Genomic DNA, 21,146 nt, shown 5'->3' on the forward strand with positions numbered 1-21,146 from the left:
ACAAGGGATGCTGCATTTCTCATCAGAAACCATGGAGATCAGACAGCAGTGGGACGGCATGTTCAAAGCACTGCAAGAAGAGACTGTTCTTGCAGTCTCCAATAACCCTACACCCACCAAAGCTATCCTTCAAAAATAAAGGAGAAATTAGATATTCCCAGATACACAAAAAATGAGAGAACTCATCACTAGTAGACTTGCCCTACAAGAAAGACTAAAGGGAGTCCTTTAGGCTAAACTGAAAGGAAACCAGACAGTAACAATCTGCACAAAGAAGTACGGTACACCACTCAATGGCACTACATAGGTAAATATAAAAGACAGCACAAATGTATTTTTGCTTGCAACTCTTTTCTTCTATCTGATTCAAAAGACAACTGCCTAAAACATAAAACTGTGTTGATGGACTTATAAAGACATAATTTGTATGAAGCAAGGAGAGGGAACAAAGTTATATTGCAGCAGTTAGGGTATACTATTGAAATTAAGTTGATATTAATCCAAACCAGATTGTTTTAAGATGTCAATTGTAATCCCCAGGGCAACCATTAAGAAAACAACTCAAAAAAATATAGTAAAAGAAACAAGAGAATTAAAATGGTATGCTTGGGCCCACCCCGTGGCTTAGCGGTTAAGTGCACGCGCTCCACTGCTGGCGGCCCGGGTTCGGATCCCAGGTGCGCACCAACACACTGCTTCTCCAGCCGTGCTGAGGCCGCGTCCCACATACAGCAACTAGAAGGATGTGCAGCTATGACATACAACTATCTACTGGGGCTTTGGGGGGAAAAAAAATTAAAATGGTATGCTAGAAAAATATCTACTTAACACAAAAGAAGGAAGTAGTAAAGCAAAAGAGAAACAAAAAATACGTAAGACATACAGAAAACAAACAGCAAAATGGCAGACGTAAATGCTTCCTTGTCAGTAATTACATTAAACGTAAATGGACTAAGCACTCCAATCAAAAGACAGAGATCGGCAGAACAAACAAACATGATCTAACTATATGCTGTCTACAAGAGACATACTTTAGACTCAAGCACTCAAATAGGTTGAAAGTACAAGAATGGAAAAAGATATATCATATAAACAATACCCAAAAGACAGCTGGAGTAGGTATACTAATACCACTTAAAGTAAATTTTAAGACAAAAATTGTTACTAGAGACAAAAGACATTTTTATGAGAGTCAGTCCATTGGGAAGTTATAACAAGTGTTAACATATACACTTAACAAGAGAGCCCCCAAATATATGAAGCAAAAAGAGATAAAATTGAAGGAAGAAATGGACAGTTCAACAATAATACTTGGAGACTTCAATACCTAACTTTCAATAATGGATAGAATAACTAAGCAGAATATCAACAAGAAAATAAAAGAACCGAACAACAGTATAAACCAACTAGACATCAGAGACATCCATAGAACACTCTACCCAACAACAACAGAGTGCACATCATTCTCAAGTGCAATGGAACATTCTCCAGGATAGACCTGAAGAATGCTAGGCCATAAAACAAATATCAAAAAATTTAAAAGGAATGAAATCATACAAAGTATGTTCTCTGACCACATGGAATGAAATCAGAAATCAATAACAGAAGGAAATTTGGGAAATTCATAAACGTGTGGAAATTACACAACACACTCCTAAATAACCAGTGGGTCAAAGAAGAAATTCTAAGAGAAACTAGAAAACATTTTGAGATGAATGAAAACGAAAACGGAACATATAAAACTTACGAGACACAGTGAAAGCAGTGCTTAGAGGGAAATTTATAGTTATAAATTCCTATATTTAAAAAGATCTCAAATCAATAACCTAGCCTTCCACCTTAAAAAACTAGAAAAAGAGAAAACTAAACCCAAAGCAAGCAGAACGAAGAAAATAAAGATTATGACAGAAATAAATGAAATAAAGAAAATGAAAGAAATAAAAGTTATTTGAAAAGATCAATAAAACTGACAAATCTTTATAAACCAAAGGAAAAAAAGAGAGAAGACTCAAATTACTAAAATCAAGAATGAAAGAGTGGCCATCACTATCAACCACAAAAATGAAAAGGATTATAAGGGAATACTACGAACAATTATACACCAACAAATTAGATAAACTAGATGCAATGGACAAATTCTTAGAAAGACACAAAGTACTGAAACTAACTCAAGAAGAAATAGAAAATCTGAATAGACCTATAACAAGAGGTTGAAGTAATAATAATAATAATATTAAAAAAAAAAAAAAACTTTGCACAAAGAAAAGCCCAGGCCTAGCGGCCTTCACCCGTGAATTACCAAATGTTTAAAAAAGAATTAATACTAATCATTCACAAACTCTTCAAAAAAAAACAGAAGAGGAGGAAACAATTCCCAACTCATTCTGTGAGGCCAGCATTACCCTGATACCAAAATCAGACAAACATCACAGGAAAAGAAAACTACAAACCAACATCCCTTATGAATATATACAAAAATCTTCAACAAAATACTAGCAAACTGAATCCAGCAACCTATAAAAAGGATTATCTATATGACCAAATGCAATTTATCCCAGGAATGCAAGGTTAGTTTAACATACAAAAATCAATATGACACATTGTAGTACTAGAATAAAGGATAAAAACCACACAAAGTTCACATAGATTGGAAAAAAACAAAAATCTTTAGGGGCTGTAACCACTACCCCATAGCGTAGTGGTTAAGTTTGGCATGCTTTGCTTCAGCGGCCTGGGGTTTGTGGGTTCGGATCCCGGGCGCAGACCTACACCACTCATTGGCCATGCTGCGGCAGTGACCCACATACAAAATAGAGGAAGACTGGTACAGACGTTAGCTCAGGGCCGCTCTTCCTCAATGAAAAAAGGGGAAGAGTGGCAACAAATGTTAGCTCAGGTCGAATTTTCCTCACCAAAAAAAAAAAAAAAAACCAAAACTTGAAAAGTTAAAAAAATAGTAAAGGAGTTCTTTATATTCCAAACAAATCTACACTGTACAAAAGAATTCATGGCAGAGTTCCTTTACATAATGACTTCCCTAAGGAGACCTAAAGTGATAGGGATATATATATAAATTTGATAAATTTTTAGGAACATAACTTTAAGATCACCAGCATTATTCAAGAAGCAGCATGATATCACAAAAAACCCGGTACACTTGTGGGGAAAAAATATAGATTCTACTGCCAAGTTTTTCACTGACTAGCTGTGATACTACAAGAAAGGCACGAAGCTCCACTGCACCTCTTTCCTCTGTGAAATGAGGGGTGGGGGAGAGTCAGATCCTAAAATGTCCTTTATAACACTAAATTCTACCACCTTGGGGCCTTAGTTTCCCCAGCTTTAAAATGTAAATAATCATACCCCACCACCAACAGAACTGTTGGGTATCTCAATCACAGAGCTCAAGAAAAGTACTCTACAAATGTAATTCTTTCCACATACGCCACGTACTACTATAGATCACTCCTGATAGCACTACAGGATGCACACATTCCTTACTACGAAATTATGCTTTTCCAAATAACACTTTAAATGAGGAAGCCATTAGCTTCCATATATATATATATATATTTGTGTGTGGGTGAGGATGATCAGCCCTGAGCTAACATCCATGCCAATCCTCCTCTTTTTGCTGAGGCAGACATCTATTGCCAATCCTCCTCCTTTTTTTCCCCTTTTTCTCCCCAAAGCCCCAGTAGATAGTTGTATGTCATAGTTGCACATCCCTAGAGTTGCTCTATGTGGGACACCGCCTCAGCATGGCCAGACAAGCGGTGCGTTGGTACGCGCCCGGGATCCGAACCCGGGCCCCCAGTAGCGAAACGCGCGCACTTAACCGCTAAGCCACCGGGCCGGCCCAGCTTTCTTATATTTTTAATAAAAAACTTTTATTAAATCTATAACGCGTTTCTACTTGCCCCATGGCAGCAGAAAGAGGCTAAAACTTACAAAGTAAAAAAGTAGTCAGAATCCAAGAACTGAGCTTTTTTCAGTCTCAAAATTTATGATTTTCCATCTCAAGCAAACTATACTGAAAGTAATCATTATTACAATACCTTATTCAACCAAAACTACGTCAAAGCAACAGAGACCAAGAGAACACTCTGATGGCACATTAAAGTCCTGGCTTCCCTAATTACCTTTTTGCTGCATATGCAGGCATGCAAGCTCTAGGTGTGACAAGCAGTCACGTCACCTACGTCCCCTTCCCTGCAGACATGGACACTTTGCATGGAATCCACAGCATCGGAAGTCAGACCAGGTAGCATAAAGAAGTGGCAAGGCTTCTGCCACTTTCCTGAACCAAAGTGTCACACTATCATGCTGAAGGTGTCACACGGGCTCAAGCCTTCAGTGGTTTAGAAACTGAAGAATTAAGAGGGGTCTTGGAGATCCACGAGGCACGACTCTCCGTCACAGGAAAGCTCCGCACAGCATCCCTGGTTGGTGGAAGGCTTCTGGTGAAGAGCCGACCTCCCCAATCAGTCTGACCCACTGCAAGGCAGTCTATTAGAAAGTGCTTCCTTCCACTGGTTAGAAAATAGATTCCAGGGGTGGGCCCGATGGTGCAGGGGTTAAGTTTGGCATGCTCCACTTCGGCGGCCCAGGGTTCACTGCTTGTCAAGCTATGCTGTGACGGTGTCCCACATACAAAATAGAGGAAGACTGGCACAGATCTTAGCTCAGGGACAATCTCCCTTGAGCAAAAAGAGGAAGATTGTCAACAGATGTTAGCTCAGGGTCAATCTTCCTCACAAAAGAAAAAAAAAGAAAAGAAACCAGATTCCACCTATGGCCCTGATTTTGCCCTTCTGAAGGAAAAATCTATTCCTTCTTCCACCTGAAAGCTCCTCAAATGGCTGACGACAGCCATCATGTTTCCCCTTAGTCATTTCTTCATTGGTCCAAATATTACCCATTTCCTTCAACTAACTGTCCCAGGACTAGTTCCCATACCCATTATCTTTGAACTTACCCTAATATTTGTGCATCTAGTGTCCCTCTTCAAATGTGGTACTCAGGACTGAACAATATCCCAAATATGGGCTGTCAAGTGCTATGCACAGAAAGATTTTGTCAGACACTAATTTGCCATGTCACTTGTTATAGATACGTCATCATGGCTACTGAACTAATGGTCCACCAAAACTTCTAGAGTCTAAGTTATTAAACATTTAATGCAAATAAAAAGGTATAAAGAATATCATAAACACCCCTGGACTTACCATCCCACTTAAGAAATAAAATATTACTTATAAGCTTAAAACTTCTGTGTATCTGTGTCCACATCCTCTTCCCCTCAGTGGTAATCTCAATTTGGTGTTCATCATTCTTCAGAGTCTTTTTAAACACAAACTGCAAGAAAAAAAAAAGTCCCCACTTCTTCCTTCCACAGTAGTCTTTTTTAAACCTAAATTCTTAACTTTCTAAACTTTCTATCCATTCTATATCCCAGCTCATCTCAGCTACAACCCCCGCCCCCCTTAGCATTTTAGATCATCTTTGAATCCGAATTCTGTCATCTGTTGCATTAGCTACTTCTCCCATACATAAGTCATCTGCAGTGTATGGTCTGTGGGCCATCGCGTCTTCATTATTTAAAAAAAAAAAAAAAAGTTAACCAGCATGGGGCTGAGGACAGAACCCATGGCAAACCACTAGAGCCCTCCCCGCGGCCTGACATGGATCCATTAAGCAGCCTACCCTGGGCATGGCCACAGCATCAGTTCCAAATCCACTTAACCACACTCAACCCACACTTCTCCATCTTAGCCATAGGGGCATTGGGGAAACAAACCCTCATCTGATCACAAGTGATCAGGCAACAAAGAATGGGATAACAACTCAATAACATCAGCGCTCCAATTTTGACTAGAACACCATGGTTTTATTTTTGGCAAGTTTGGTCCACAGCTGAGCCTGCCCATGACACTGGGTGGTGTCTGTCCGTCTGTGCCAGAGTGAGTCTGAGCACTAGGCAGTCATGGAACACAGACAGAGACAGACCAACACCAGCTGTGATGGAGCCAGGCAACAACTCAAATAGCTCCAGACAGAGTACTTCCCTAGCAGACCCCTGGAGTTCAGGGTTGAAGTATAAGATAAGGGATAACATACAGAGACCCTCATAGGTTCTAGAAGGCAGAAACTGCTAACTAAACACAGGGCAGCTTACTCTGATCTTGGGATACACAAGCCTTTTTTGTAAAAATTATAACATGTAAAATTCTGTAAAAACTATGAAATGTAACTACTAGACAAAAGACTCAGAACAGCTAAGAGAACATATAAATGTAGTCATTATTTCACTACCTAGACTAGCACTTCCCAAAGCATGTTCAGTAGAACAACCACCTCAGGGTGTTAATGAGCTACTTAAAAGAAAGATCCCAGGGTCAAATGAGTTTGGGAATACTGGTTTAGACAAAACTAGGTAGGATTCTTTACTGCAGAACTTCTTAGAGCTTTTAATAGACTGACATGCATTGCGTATCTGTAAGGAGATGTACGAAGCCGTATTCCCCAAACTAATTTGGTTCTGAACTCCTCTTGCAAGGAGTGTCTCAAAAGCCTAGCGCTCTGCAGAAGACCCTTGAGAGAACAGCGATATGGGTTATCGGTCAATCAATTAAGATATGTGTGGGGCACTAACTACGTGCTAGGCACTGAGGCCAGCAATGCTCATCCACTTTCCACCTCCACCTGCCAAACCATTCCCTTTTGCATGTCAGTGACATCCCATGGATGTGCCCAGACTGGGGGCTGCTTCTCCATGGCTGGGGAAGCTATGGGGAAAAGTTTTGGTCCCTGCTCTTAACAGTCAGGTTGGATCACCAGACTGACCCCTAATAGGGGGCAAACTCAAAAGATGAAAAAATTCTGTAGTCCAAAAATTAGCTACAAGCTTTTTGTTAGATGGAGCCACGGAATCATCAGTATTTTAGGAAAATACAATACTCAGTGATTATAAACTAGAAGATTCCAATCAAATTAGACCTTCTGGACAAGTTTTCATGAGAGTAAACCGCACAAATTTCAGCCACTTTAAAATGGAGAAACTTTTCAGTGAGACTTTCAAAAATTCTCAAATATATCAGACCTTAAAAAAACTCTGGAAGCTGAAACAGATTTTTATATCAGCTTCAAAGAAAATGCCAAGTTGTTTTAAATAACACAATCTGAAATTAGTACAACAGGGTTATGGGATGAAAAACTGAGAACAAAAAGTTGATGTTTCAGTGCATCATCCCCACAGCTAACCCCTAGATCACAGGTCTTATTCTGTAGAAAATAATATTCAGGATAAAGTTTAAATCCCAGATAACAAACAATAAATCTCTTTGAGGGATTTATGAAAGCTAGAGGTGAGAATTACTTCCAAAAAGGGATCAGGATTGTACCTACAATTAGGTATTTAACACAGAAATGTGCCAACAATTTCTCTAGCAAACTTTAAAGGGAAGGCGCCTTTTTTTTTCTTCTTTCAAAGGAGAACAAAAGCGACAGGCTTTAAGAATTTCTTTTAACCCTGCAGGAAAAAAAAAAATCAACAGAAACAGATCTAGTTCAACTTCCACAAGTAAATTTTAAAGAGTCTCACCAAAAGGAAATCTAATTGTTTTGATTTCTTAAGTTATATTAAATCCAGCAAGTTTACAAGCCTAAATTTTCCAAAGGCCTAATGGTCTTTCTTTAATACACCAGGACTGAAATGGCCCTGCCTAGTAAAAGCCCCACTGAGTGAGCCTCAGCTGCAAGAATGTGCTAATAAAAGTGTCTCCAGCACTTGCTTTATAGCACCACTGTGAATTGTAGCATAAAAAAAAAGCCCTTGGCTCAAAAATCAGCTTTATTAACCCTGCCCGGACTAGGGTTACCAGTGAGGCCCACAACAGGGGAAAAAGTGTCACTGTTCTAGTCACATATTCATATACCAAGTCTACTCGGGGAGAACACATCATATACAGATAGCTGTATACAGACAGACATCTCAATTTCTTTCTTCCCGTTCGCTCTTGAACCCACTCACTTTTGCCCCCACCACACCACTGATTCTGGTCAAGGTCACCAGTGACCTCCAAGTTGCTAAATCCAATGGTCACTTCGCAATCCTCCCCTTACTTGGCTGACAGCAGCACTTAACACCTTTGGTCCCTTTCTCCTCGAAAACTTTTATCCCTTGGTTCCACGGAACCATGCACTCTGGGTTTTCTTCCTACCTCTCAGGTCCCGCCTCTTCAGTCTCCTGTGCCTCTAATCATCATCACGATGTGCCAGGGCTCAACCCTTGAATCCCCTCCTCTATCTACACTCACTTCCCTGATGATCTCGTCCAGTTTCCTGGCTTTAAATACCATCGGTGAGCTGCTGACAGCTCCCAAATTTACATCTTCAGCCCTGAGCTCAACCCAGAACTCACCTCCTGCCTCACATCCAGCTGATCTTCTCCCACACCTGCTCCTCCCACCTTCTTCCCCTTGTCAACAACAGCAACCTAATCCTTCTACTTGCTCAGGCCAGACATCTTCGAGTCCTTGTTGACTCTTCTCCTCACACTCAACCCATCAGCAATCCTGACTCCATCCACTTCTGCTGGTACAGTCCTGGTCCAAGCCACCACATCTTCTTGTCTGGATTATTTCAGTAGCTCGTGGTCTAAATGGTCTCCCTGCTGCCCTCCTTGTGCCCCTACACCTTATTCTCCTAACAAATGCCAAAATGATCCCTTTTAAAATGTAAGTCAGGGCCGGCCCCGTGGCTTAGCGGTTAAGTGTGCGTGCTCCGCTGCTGGCGGCCCGGGTTCGCATCCCAGGCGCGCACCGACGCACTGCTTCTCCGGCCATGCTAAGGCCGCGTCCCACATACAGCAACTAGAAGGTTGTGCAACTGTGACGTACAACTATCTACTGGGGCTTTGGGGGAAAAATAAATAAATAAATAAATAATTAAAAAAAAAAATGTAAGTCAGATCTTGCTACCCTTCTGCTCAAAACGTTCCAGTGGCTTCCCACCTCATTCAGAATAAAAGTTCAAGTTCTTTAACGGATTAAGTGCCTTTTACATTTGACTTTTTCTTCTCTTATCACTGTCTGCTCACTACACCCCAACCCGTATTAGTTTCCTATTGATGCTCTAACAAATTACCACAAACTTAGTGTGTTAAAATAATACAAATTTATTCTCTTAAAGTTCTGGAGGCCAGAAGTCTAAAATCAAGCTGTGGGCAGCAGGGCTGCATTCTTTCTGGAGGCTTCAGGGGAAAATCTGTTTCCCTACCTTTTCCAGCTTCTAGGGCCACCTATATTCCTTGGTCTGTGGCCCCTTCCTCCATCTTCAAAGCCAGCAACATAGCATCTTCTCTCCTCTCTGACCTCCTGCCTCCCTCTTATAAAGAGCCTTGTAATTACACTGAGCCCACCTGGGTAATCCAAGATAATCACCCCATCTCAAGATCCTTAACTTCCTCCTATCTGCAAAGGCCTTTTTACCATAAAGGTAACATATTCACAGGTTCTGAGGATTAGGTCATGGACACCTTTTGGGGGGCCATTATTCACCCTACCCCAAGCTGGCCACTGTGACCTTCCTGCTGTTCCTCAAACACAGCAGGTGCGCTCCACCTCAAGGCCTTCACACTTGCTATTTGCCTCTGCCAGAGACCTGCACAGCTTCCGTCCTCCCTCCCTCAGGTCTTTTGCCCAAAGGTCACCGTCTCTGTGAAGTATTCCCTGGCCACTTAGAAGTGCAACCGCATCATCACCTCTGTTTTCTTATTTTTCTCCATAGCACTTATCACCATCTGAAACACTCTATTTAATTACGTGTTTACTGCATATAATGTAAGGTCTGAGAGGCAGGGTGTTTTATGTCTCGTTCACTGCTGTACTCACTGCCTAGAACGGGACATGGCACGTAGTAGGCCCTCTGTAAATAACTGAATGAGATAAAAGAGTAAGTCCAGTTTCTTAAAAATTCAGTATTTCAAAAAACTAGATTGCTTTTACTTTCAAAGGTCAGCTTCAGGCATGTGCTGCCCTCAAGAGGCTCTGACTTTCCCAGTAAATACTCTCCTGCTTTCTGCTTTTTCTTTTAAACTTGTTAATTATGGAAAATTTCAAACACACAAAAGTAAAGTGAACAGCATAAAGAACTCCAAAGTCTTCCCTACTCAGTTGAAATGATTATCAGCACTTTGCCCTTCTCGTTTCATCTAGCTCCCCATCTTTTCTTCTAGCTCTGCTTTGCTTTTCCTAACCTTGTGTAAAGGAGACAGCCACTGCAACCTGGTGAATTAAAAGGAAACCCCCAGGTGCTGGCCTGGTGGTGTAGTGGTTAAATTTGCGCCCTTGGCTTCGGCAGCCCAGGGTCCGTGGGTTCAGATCCCGGGCAAGGACCTACACACCGCTCATCAAGCCATGCTTTGGTAGCGTCCCACATACAAAATAGAGGAAGCTTGCCACAGATGTTAGCTCAAGGACAATCTTCCTCAGCAAAAAGAGGAAGAATGACAACGGATGTTAGCTCAGGGCCAATCTTCCTTACCAAAAAAAAAGGAAAGCCTTGAGGGTCCTTGGGTCTTGGGGCACGCACATATCTCCCTGAGAGAAGTCTGGTGGCAAAGGTGAAAGGTAACCAAGAGAACCCTGCAGCAACCACAGGTCTTCAGAATCATTTCTTGTGAAAAATCAATCCAGCCGCACTTAGCTATGGATTCGCGACTTTTAAAGATTTCATTAAAACCTTTAGCTATAAAATCTCAGATTTTAGTTTCTCCTATTTGGACATCTGGGAAGATCATAAGATCACATTTTCCTTGAAACTTCAAATATTATAAACTAATATTTTACTTCCAGAATCACTTATTTATTTTGGTAACACCTACTTCTTGCTCACCAATTTTATCATAATCTCAAGTTTTTTTTTTTTTTTGTGAGGAGATCAGCCCTGTGCTAACATCTGCCAATCCTCCTCTTTTTTCTTGAGGAAGACTGGCCCTGGGCTAACATCCGTGCCCCTCTTCCTCCACTTTATACGGGATGCCGCCATAGCATGGCTTGCCAAGCAGTGCGTCGGTGCGCGCCCAGGATCCGAACTGGCGAACCCCGGGCCACCGCAGCGGAGCACACACACTTAACCACTTGCGCCACCAGGCCGGCCCCCATAAATCTCAAGTTATTAACCTCTGCATCTTTCCTCTTTTTCTTTATTGCTTTCTTCATGTACATTTTTCTACCTTTTACTTGAAAAACATGACATTGTTGCCTATGCAAGCTAAATTTCTAAACTTACACATTAGGAAATACACGTAACTAAAATATATGAAAATAAAAAAAGACAAAATTATAGAGATGGAGAACAGATTAGTGGTTGCCAGGGGGTAGGGACAGGGAAGGGGATAGAGGTGGGTGTGGCCATAAAAGGGTAGCACAGAGACCCTTGTGATGAATGTTCTGCATCTTGACTGTGTGGTCACACGAATCTACGCCTGTAATAAAACTGCACAGAACCAAATACACACACACAGATGGGTGCGTGTAAACTAGTGACACCTGAATAAGCGCTGTGGACTGCACCAATGCCAATGTCCTGCTCTGATGTTCCATAGTTATGCAAGATATTACCAATGGAAGAAACTGGGGGAAGGGTACAGAGGACCTCTCTGTACTATTTTTCACAACTGCCTGTAAATTTATAATTATTTTAAAAGTTTTAAAAATGAATGTTGGTAAATACCTAAAAACCTTTACTCCTCAGGATTATTCATGTTGTGATTTATATAACAGCAGACTTAGTCTTCTCATAAAAACCAAACAATTTTGTAATTTTGAAAATCGACAATTTTTGTAATTGTTATCCAATTAAAAATATTACCCTTTAAAATGCCAGGAATTCTGTGCACCCACACAAACAAAAATGAACATAAAACTACAAATAGCAAAATGATAAAGCAGTTCAATGAATTGCCCAATGCATAACTTTGCTTGCTAGAAGTCACAGTTTGAGACGTTTCAGCATGAAACACTCCCAGAGAGATACTAAATCTCTTGAGAGACAATTATTGATAGCATGGAGCTAGAGAGGTCACATCAAAAGTACACAAGGATTGGGGCTGGCCCCGGTGGCCTACTGGTTAAGTTCAGCATGCTTCGCTTCGGCGGCCTGGGTTCAAATCCTGGGCGCAGACCTACACCACTGTCAGTGGCCATACTGTGGTGGCGACCCACAAATAAAATAGAGGAAGATGGGCACAGATGTTAGCTCAGGGCGAATCTTCTTCAAGCAAAAAGAGGAAGATTGGCAAAAGATGTTAACTCAGGGCGAATCTTCCTCAGCAAAAAAAAAAAAAAAAAGTACACAAGGCTCATTCACTCATGTAGCAAGATTTTAGTTCTGACAGCATAAAGCCTCACAAAGCAGGAAAAGAGAGAGGATGCAGAAAGGAGACCAAGTCAGAGCAAAATCAGTTCTCCAGCACAGTTTGTGGCATAATTAAATCTCAAAAGTCCTCCCCAATCAGGGTTCTTTACTGTTAGTTACCAACTTGGCATAAAGATCTAAGCAAACAGGTTTTCTCCAAGGGCACACATGTAGTTCATGGTGCCAATTCCACATAAATGGCCCAATTTCACAAAAATCCCAAGGCAGCTGGATTAAAAGAGAAGAGAGACAGACCGAGCAAGCCCCCTCTAAAATGAAATTATAAAGCAGCAGGACATTCCACTCAACAGAAGGACTTTTTCCCCTATTTAAAAATAAAAACAACACAAGAAGCAAATGAAAAGGCTCCTTGTTTTTATTACGTTGTGGTTTTATTTTAACACTTGAAAAAAACAAAGCCAATTCTACAAACTGCTGGCCATCCATTGTCATCTTCATGCATAAATTCTATGAAAAAATCCTGGCTTCAGAGATCACAGCTACCTTAGGGGTTCTGTTTAAGAATATTTTCTATTCTTACATATGCGCTCTAAAAATTAGGTTGAACCAAAAACAAAAAAAAAACCCTAAATCCAATTGGCCAAAGAGGAAAGAATTCTAGTGGACAATTGGACTACTGTGTTGCAAATTAAACTGTTCACACCTGCAGAATAATCTCACCAGCATAATCAATCTACCCTGAAATGCAGCCCCATTGTAAAAAGGGGATCTCTTCTTCCACAAGATCCTATCTTTCACTGATAAATCTTTGGATGAGAAAACCAGCAGCAGATGTGAAAGCCACATGGCCCTCTACAAAGCAGGAGAGCAAAAAGCAACGTTAAAAGAAACGATTCCTTAAACAGCAGCTCCCTATCAAAAATGAAGATTTTATCATCTAATGCTGACTTTGTGGAAAGCAGCTAGCTATTAGACCCTGTTCCAAGACTTCGGCTAACAGCATCAGGCTGAAATCCAGGAATTGGACTCATTTAGCTACACCCTTGTTTTCAATTCTCGGGCACCGGGCCAATGTGTAAAGTTAGACTATAACAAATCCAACTTCCAAGGGAAAGAAGACAACATAGGTACTCTCACTTAACGCAGTCGATAGGCTCTGAGCATGGTTTACACTTCAGTACATTTTTATTTAGTGAATTTTAGCCTTTGAATAACTTCTTCCATCATTTCCTAAAGATTTCCAGACACTGCATCAAAAAATATTTGCCAACACTCCCAACTTAAATAACATTATGGCAATCAAGAATAGGAAAACTTTCAAATTCATATTTAAGTAGAAAAATAATTTTGATTAAGCAAAATTCTTCATAAAGATAGAGCATAAGGGGCCAGTCCCACGGCATAGTGGTTAAGTCTGGTGCACTCTGCTTTGGCGGCCTGGGTTCACAGATTCAGATCCCAGACACAGACCTACACCACTTGTCAAGCCACACTGTGGTGGCAACCCACATACAAAATAGAGGAAGACTTGCACAGATGTTAGCTCAGCGCTAATCTTCCTCAAGCAAAAAAAAAGAGGAAGATTGACAACAGACGTTAGCTCGGAGCAAATCTTCCTCACCAGAAAAAAAAAAGAGAAGAAAAAAAGGAAATAGTGTAAAACCAAAAACTAAACTGTCCTGTATTTTGTGTGATTTCGTTGAACTGCCACAGAGGTAGCAAGCTGTAGAGTCTAAACTTGGCTACAGTTTGCACCACTCAAACTACCTTAATATTTTTAACTTCACATTCTCGGTGGTACTTTGGATTTTTAGTCTATAGTTCTCCTGCCTCTCAATTTTACCAAACTCTTTCTCTTGAAGGCATAGACACTTGTGTAAAATGCATTATAGAATCCAGGGATGGGAAATGATAATCAATAAACAAATTATTCTTTGGCAGTTATGGACAATGCATACTCCAGTGTCTTCTGGGAACACAGTTGTCCATGAAAAGCCAAATGGTCAGCAATCATACACACATTTAACTCGTGAAAAATTACACACTCTTCGCCAAAAAGAAGAGAACAGGAGACCAATTTGAATGCCATAAACCCTTGCCTCTCAAAGCGTGGCCAAAGCCACAGAGGCATCATCTGGTTAGAAATGCAGAATATCGGGCCCCACTCAGACCTCCTGAGTCCGAATTTGCATTTTATCAAGATCCCCTGTGATTCATGTACACACTCCAGTTTGGCCTAGGCAACATCTCCCACCATCCACTCCACGGGCGTATGACCCAGACTACGCATGAGATGGGTGACAGTGATCTGCAATTCCCTCAGCAGGTATCAGTTCTCACATGCCTCACACCTCACTGAGTGGGAGTCTGGTGTTTAAAGGGTAATTTGGATTACAGGCCTAAAACATGACTTCACTGTTCTGTCCCCAGGCTGACCCTCAGCTCCCAACCTAACGACTGGCTTGATTTAACCAGGGTTGGCATCTTTGCATTAAAAAGGGTGAGGACATTAACAGCTCAGGCTAGCTCAATAAAGGCCCAGCACAGAGTTGTCAGCCTTGAGCACACTGCCACAGGTCAGCCATAACTCAGACTGCACGGAGAACAGAGCTCTTGAGCAGATGGTCACAAAAAGATAAACACCAAGTGGTGATGTGGAACACAATCCTTTAAGTTCAAGGTTGCTTCTCCTCAAGTAAAGTTGCTATCCAATTCATTAATTCTTTAAAGTTTGTAATTCTGTTAAATAAATTTCTGTTACCCAAGAGCTTCCTATACTTAAATTACACATGTAGGTAAATCTTGAACATCGGTTAGTGACAGCTTACCTGTGCACACCTTCCTAGGTCTTTCCTGTCCAGATACTGAAATATATTGATTGCCAATTCGTAAGGCAGTTGGATATCGAAGAAGGGCACATCATCCATTTCATTCTGAGGAGAAAAAAGGAAATAGGCTTACGATTCTGAGATACGAACATGCTCATATTTACAGGCCCTTTAAATTACCAGAGATATCCTTAGGTGGTGACAAGAGAGATGATGCTTTTTCCCAAGAGGAGCAAAGCATTCTATTTCGCAGAGCACAGTCATAGAACTAAGTCAGAACTCGACAGCCACTCTCAATTCTCCAACCCCACAAGCCTCTCTCCTCACATCCACTTATGTAATCCACAAGACCATTTCCCACAATGCTTCAAAAAGGACAAGCAGGGGTGCCATCTGACAACCTGGGGTACCCCACAGGACTCAGTGCAAAGGCTTGTGGGAAGCCTCTGAGCTTCTAAGGAAAGGAGAGCAGCAGGCACCAAGAAAGTGAGGCTTGAAATCAGGGGTCACTGGTCCTTCCAGGACAACTGCTACTACCCCCAACTTGGAGGGAAGTGAGTACCCACAGCTGGAGAAAGGCTGACCAAGGTCACTCAAGTGTTTTCATCAGGAAAAGGAGAATAGGGCTGTGGGCATGAGGAAAAAGTAAATAAAATAAAATGCTGCTCTTGGTTGAGGTGAAGCCCATCTCCCCGTGGCCGCTGGAGAAGCACAAGGTTCCCTAATGCACTCAGGGGCTTACACTGGTTAACCTGAGTGAGCCAGAGCAAACAAAGCAGTTCTTCTTCGGTGTCATTTATTAATGCAGAGAAATTAGAGCTCGCCTGCCTTTGGATAAGCAATTAGGGATGAGGTAACAGGCTTTACTTGAGAGATAAGGCTGTCATGACAATCCCAGTAGCACAAAGAAATATGAGTGTGAAACAGAAAAAAAGCCAAGTGTGCATAAGTATCCCTCTGCCCTTTCCCAAATCCACCTGCCAAAGTTCACTTTGGTGTGAGCTTCTGCAAAGCTAGGGAAAGCGGCGCTCTTTGTCCCAACAGAACTTGCTTAATTAAATTCATTTTTAATAAGCTTTGGCTGACATCAGTGACTTAGTGGTTGCAAGAAAATTATTAATTCACCACTCAAATACAACAGTCATATATTGCAAGGCTGCAGTCTAGAAATTGAAAATAGTCTCGACATTTTTAAGGGAGTGCGAGCACTGACTTAAACCCTACCAAGATTCAGGATAAAGATTTTTCTGGAATCATGTTTCCATTCATCTAGGAGTCTCAGGGCTAAAAGATAATACAGGGCATAAGAAGGAAATGTACTCAACTGCAAAAACAGTGCAAGGCTAAGTAAGAGGGCCAAAAAAGATCTCTAGAGGAAAAAAGAGCACAAGTTGACAGTCCTCTGTGGGCAAGAAGGAACAGAATGTTCAACCAGGAGAAAAATATTGGTTATACAGAAAAAACAGGAAAAAATCTGCAAGTGTAATTTGAAAACAAAGAGATCCTCACCTAAAAAAGCAATAGAAAGTCAGTGGTCAAATGCCAGGCTAGGTCCCCTCCGACAACTAACTGGCTTCACTCATCAAGAAAAAGAGTCATCACTTTCTCTCTCAGCACAGACATAACTCGAGATTCTCAACACAACCCTGGAGGGAGTCACCGCCAGTGGAGGAAAGCCACTCACAACACGAGACGCTCCTTTGCAACCCTGGACTTCCTTCTGTTTTCTTTTTTGGATTATTTGACCATGGTGAGGTGGAGAAGTCTACTTTACCTACATGGTAAAGAAACAAGAGAAAAATGTTCCTTATCCTCAGATGAGCAGAACAAAGGCAAAGAAAAGCCTGCAATCGTGCACACTGAGCCCATGCTGAGCTTCTCCCTGTTAGAGATGGGCCAGGGCACTGCTTGCTTCCGTGGGTCCCTTCAGGATTCACTGCACACTGGCGCCTGGACTTGACGCTGCTGTGATCAAGCACCAGAAATCAGCTTTGTTTTTAGGTATTCTGGTGCAGAAAAGTCACACTTCCAGTGGCAGGAGCTTTCCCCTTTTGCCTATGCAGCTGGCCAATCCTCTATTCTCATCCTTGAAAACAGCACCTCTATGTTAGCGTCCCCCGACCCTACCACCAGCCTCCTTATCCCAACCACCATGAACTCTGGATGCAGCACAGCATGCAGGTGTAGAGCAAAGATTCAAACTGAAAATCCCAGTTCTGCCGCCTGACTAGCCATGAGACCAGGCTAAACGCATCTGAGCTCCAGCTTCCTCATCTGTAAAACAGATACAAATAGCCTATAAATAGGTATGTTATTAAGAATAAAATGAAATAATACATGGAAAGGGCCAGGCATGCAGTAATTGATTGTGAATACTGCTATTTTCTTTCCTTGAGTGGCCCTCTAGCTCCCTTTTTTTTTCCTTCAACAAATTTTTTTTTTTTTGAGAAAGATTGGCCCTGAGCTAACATCTGTTGCCAATCTTCCTCCTTTTTTCCTCCCCAAAGCCCCAGCAGATAGTTGCATGTCATAGTTGTATATCTTCTAGTTGCTCTATGTGGGATGCCGCCTCAGCATGGCTTGATGAGCAGTGTGTAGGTCCGCGCCCAGGATCTCAACCAGCGAACCCCGGGCAGCCAAAGCGGAGTGTGCAAACTTAACCACGATGCCACCAGACCGACCCCAACAAATATTTGTTGCCAAGGTCCACATTCCATGTTACTCCTATACCAGCTGGCTGTTTAAACAGAAAGTCATCTCCCCTTGCCATACCATAAGCAGATGATAGTTGATGACAGCAAAAAAGGATGGTACAGTGGAGGCTAAGTTACTCAGGGTCTGAACATTGAAAGTATCCACACCACAGGTCTTTTCCCAGAGGACTTTTAAAACAGAATCATCACTTTTAAAAGTTATGCCACAGTAATAACTAAAGAAGGATTTGCTCTAGTGCAAAGCAGACAAAAAGGAGCAGCCACCAGGGTGCCAATGACCAGTCAGGGGTGTTGTGGCCCCCCATACAACAAACAATCAGAGACACCACGCTGGTCTCACTACTGATGCAGTTGTGATGGTTCTTGGCCATTTATAAGTTCTGGAGGGCAACAACTATTTCAACACATTGAATTATAAATATGTAAATACCAACATTACAAAGCCAAACTTTTTTTTAAATCACTGTGCTCTTAGAATTACATCTAAGCTCCAAAATGATTATCAATCCCAAACAGATCAAGTCCCAGACTTTCATATAAATGACCCCCTCTGTTGCTACCACTGGTTGGGGAATGGCGGGGCAAAAAAAGAAACCAATATACTAAAGGAAGGTCCACATCTTTAAGAAATACGTAGACCCACGAAGTCAGGAGACCAAATCCTGAAGTTTCATGCTGCACACTCGGAGTCTTTTTGGCAAGACATTCAATCATCAGCTCTTGCAGTGGATGCTGCAGTGGGTCCTTCAGACTTCCCCTCTCAGTCCACAACACTTATTCCCCCAGATGCCCAGAACACTGCTGCCTCTCGCTCATAGCTGAGTCCCTTCCTAGGCACTGCCCTTGGCCAAACAAGCTGCTTCATCCCAGGTTACACCCACTTCTGGGGGGCAGTGTGCATTCAATGACTAGTCAATACCTGGGGACAAAGGCCTGGCCTCCTTGCCTTGATTTGGGACCTCTCAGAAAGGCCAACCCACTAAACCATGGGCATGCAAATCTCCATCTCAGAGTCTGCTTCACGGAAAATCCAACTTTTCCAAAGCAGCAGATGCGATCCATGACAGGCCCGTGTTCAACACATTCCCAAGGGTTCTTGTGCACAACCCCAGAAACATCAGTCTAGGTAACCTACGTTCCGTTCCTCTACTCAAGGAGGCAAAATGGAATGCAGGAAGTCAGAGTGATGTTCTTATACCAAAGACAGACAAACAAAAACTGGAGTAGCTGCAATGTCAAGTAAATCATTCACAAACTTCACTTTGTTATTACCAGTAACATATCAATTGGGAAACACCTTACAAAAGATTGAGAATTATGAGCATGTTTGACCCTGTGTTTGCAAATGCAGTTCTTTTATAGGTATGTATGATTTGACAAGGATACGGAGCCACATCCTGGACAGAAGCTGTAGCCCAGTAACCACGTATACCCTAATAGCAGCAGCAGAATGTCTTAAACACTCTCACTTAGTACTTCCCACAGTTCATAAATATAAGTAAAAAACACTACTTGCCACTAGTGTGCAGAAAAATACCTTGTAATTTAAAAGGTGCAATCAGTCTTCCACCTGGGCTATTTTGAAGCACATAGCCATCCAAAAAGTTACAGCCTCCATTAACCAAACCTATATCTATACTGACTTAAAAACATGGAAACGGACATGTCAGCATTTTGGAAACAAAGATATTCCAAGAAGGAGGAAAAGAGATTAAAGACACTGGAAATATTAATATAGGGAAATCTGGTCACACTACAAAAATGTCAATATGACTACAATGTTGAGAGAGAATAATTTCGCATCAATTTAATAGCCAAAGCAATGTGAGAATGGCCAAATTTATGCTACAGAAGACCATATAGAAGACCAATAAATCCAACATATAAACATACCTGCAAACTGAAGGAAAAACATCTTTTTGATAACATACCACCTGGCTTTTAATTCTTTAATGGCTCAGATATTGATTCTCCACCACTATTGATGACTCTCGTCCTGTATTACACATCAAAACCATCTGTGTAGTTTTTTTTTTAATCCAAATGTCCAGGGTCTCACTCAGACCTACTGCCCCAAATTTCCAGGGGTGGGGCTCAAGCCTCTCTCCCTCAGGGATCCTCACACACAGTAAAAGCTGAGAACCACAACCCTAAATTATACAGATATAAAAATCAATCCTTTCTCAGTCAAGCTAAAAAAAAAAACCCAACCACAAAGGGGTCACATTACTTTGTTAATCCAAAGTCAGTGAATACTAGATTTTCCCAAAGTCTACTGGACTTCCTCCAAAAATGCTAAGAGAAACTGCAAATAGATCCATCCCCAGGGAGGGTGATTTGTACTCCTATGTGCTAATGTAAGACTAATTCTGTAAATGGATTGGTTTTGTGCCTTACTGTTAGAAATTTAATCTGTCTTCTCTTGTCTAGTAGAAGAAGAGATAATTACTAAGAGCCAAATCAGTGAAAAGTGAAGAATCTGACTTGAGGCTTGTTCCCAATGTATATCTCCAGGGCAAAGTGAACACTGAGGATCTCTCTAAGTGGTGTTTAAGAAACTGAGAAAATCACCCGAGTTCAAACAATAGATAAGTAATAACATTTCTGCTAAATCCGTGACTGAGAGGAGACTGTTGTCTAAAGGAATTTACCTCAATTTCCCACATACTACAGAAGAGCAGGGTAGACCCACACCATCTCAATCAGGAGGAATTGAGGCGTTCCAGTTTCACCTGCGTCTTCATTAGAAAAAAACTGGTTAAATGGGAAAAAAATTGGAAACACTGTCAAGATAAACAGGCAACCGTTTACAATCCCAAATTTGTCTCAAAATACATGTTCTTATTTATATTATAAAATGACAGAAGTACACTAAAATGTTAACAGTAGCCTCTGAGCAATGACATTACAAGAGATTTTTGTTTCTTCTTTCTATTTTTATGAATTTCCTAAATATTTTACAATGAGCATGTGATATTTTCCCAAAGAAAAGCAATACATTTTTAAAATAAGGTGTTTTATGTTCAAAACACTATCTGAATTCAGGGCCATGCCAGGTGCTGGAGGGAGGGGAGGTACTATTAGTAAGTGTATGAGAAATGACATCTACACTCCAAGAGCTAAAATCTTTTATAGAGATAAGTCGTCATCATCACGTAAAATGGAATAAAAACCGGAGAATACAAAAGGCAGTCTAGATAGTCCCCTAAGGTATTCCAAAGTT

The 21,146-nt window shown here is 41.4% G+C and overlaps 1 protein-coding gene across 2 annotated transcripts in view; it reads right to left on the reverse strand.

The window, feature by feature from the left end:
* The window catches only part of FBXW8 (F-box and WD repeat domain containing 8), a 117,114-nt gene that overhangs the window by 86,372 nt on the left and 9,596 nt on the right, over positions 1-21,146 (reverse strand). Inside the window, exons 1-2 of one of the 2 annotated variants that reach the window (XM_087424145.1) lie at positions 20,575-20,604; positions 15,210-15,314 (exon numbers count right to left, since the gene is read on the reverse strand). In XM_087424145.1, coding sequence (XP_087280271.1) covers positions 15,210-15,314; positions 20,575-20,589 — 120 coding nt within the window. In that variant the 5' untranslated portion in view covers positions 20,590-20,604. Of the gene's footprint in view, positions 1-15,209; positions 15,315-20,574; positions 20,605-21,146 lie in introns of those variants that run through there. The other variant, XM_087424144.1, reaches the window with a different exon arrangement.

This window comes from Ceratotherium simum, chromosome 35 (assembly GCF_057802395.1).
Source record: "Ceratotherium simum simum isolate JZ-2026a chromosome 35, ASM5780239v1, whole genome shotgun sequence".
In the NCBI taxonomy this organism is placed as follows: domain Eukaryota; kingdom Metazoa; phylum Chordata; class Mammalia; order Perissodactyla; family Rhinocerotidae; genus Ceratotherium; species Ceratotherium simum.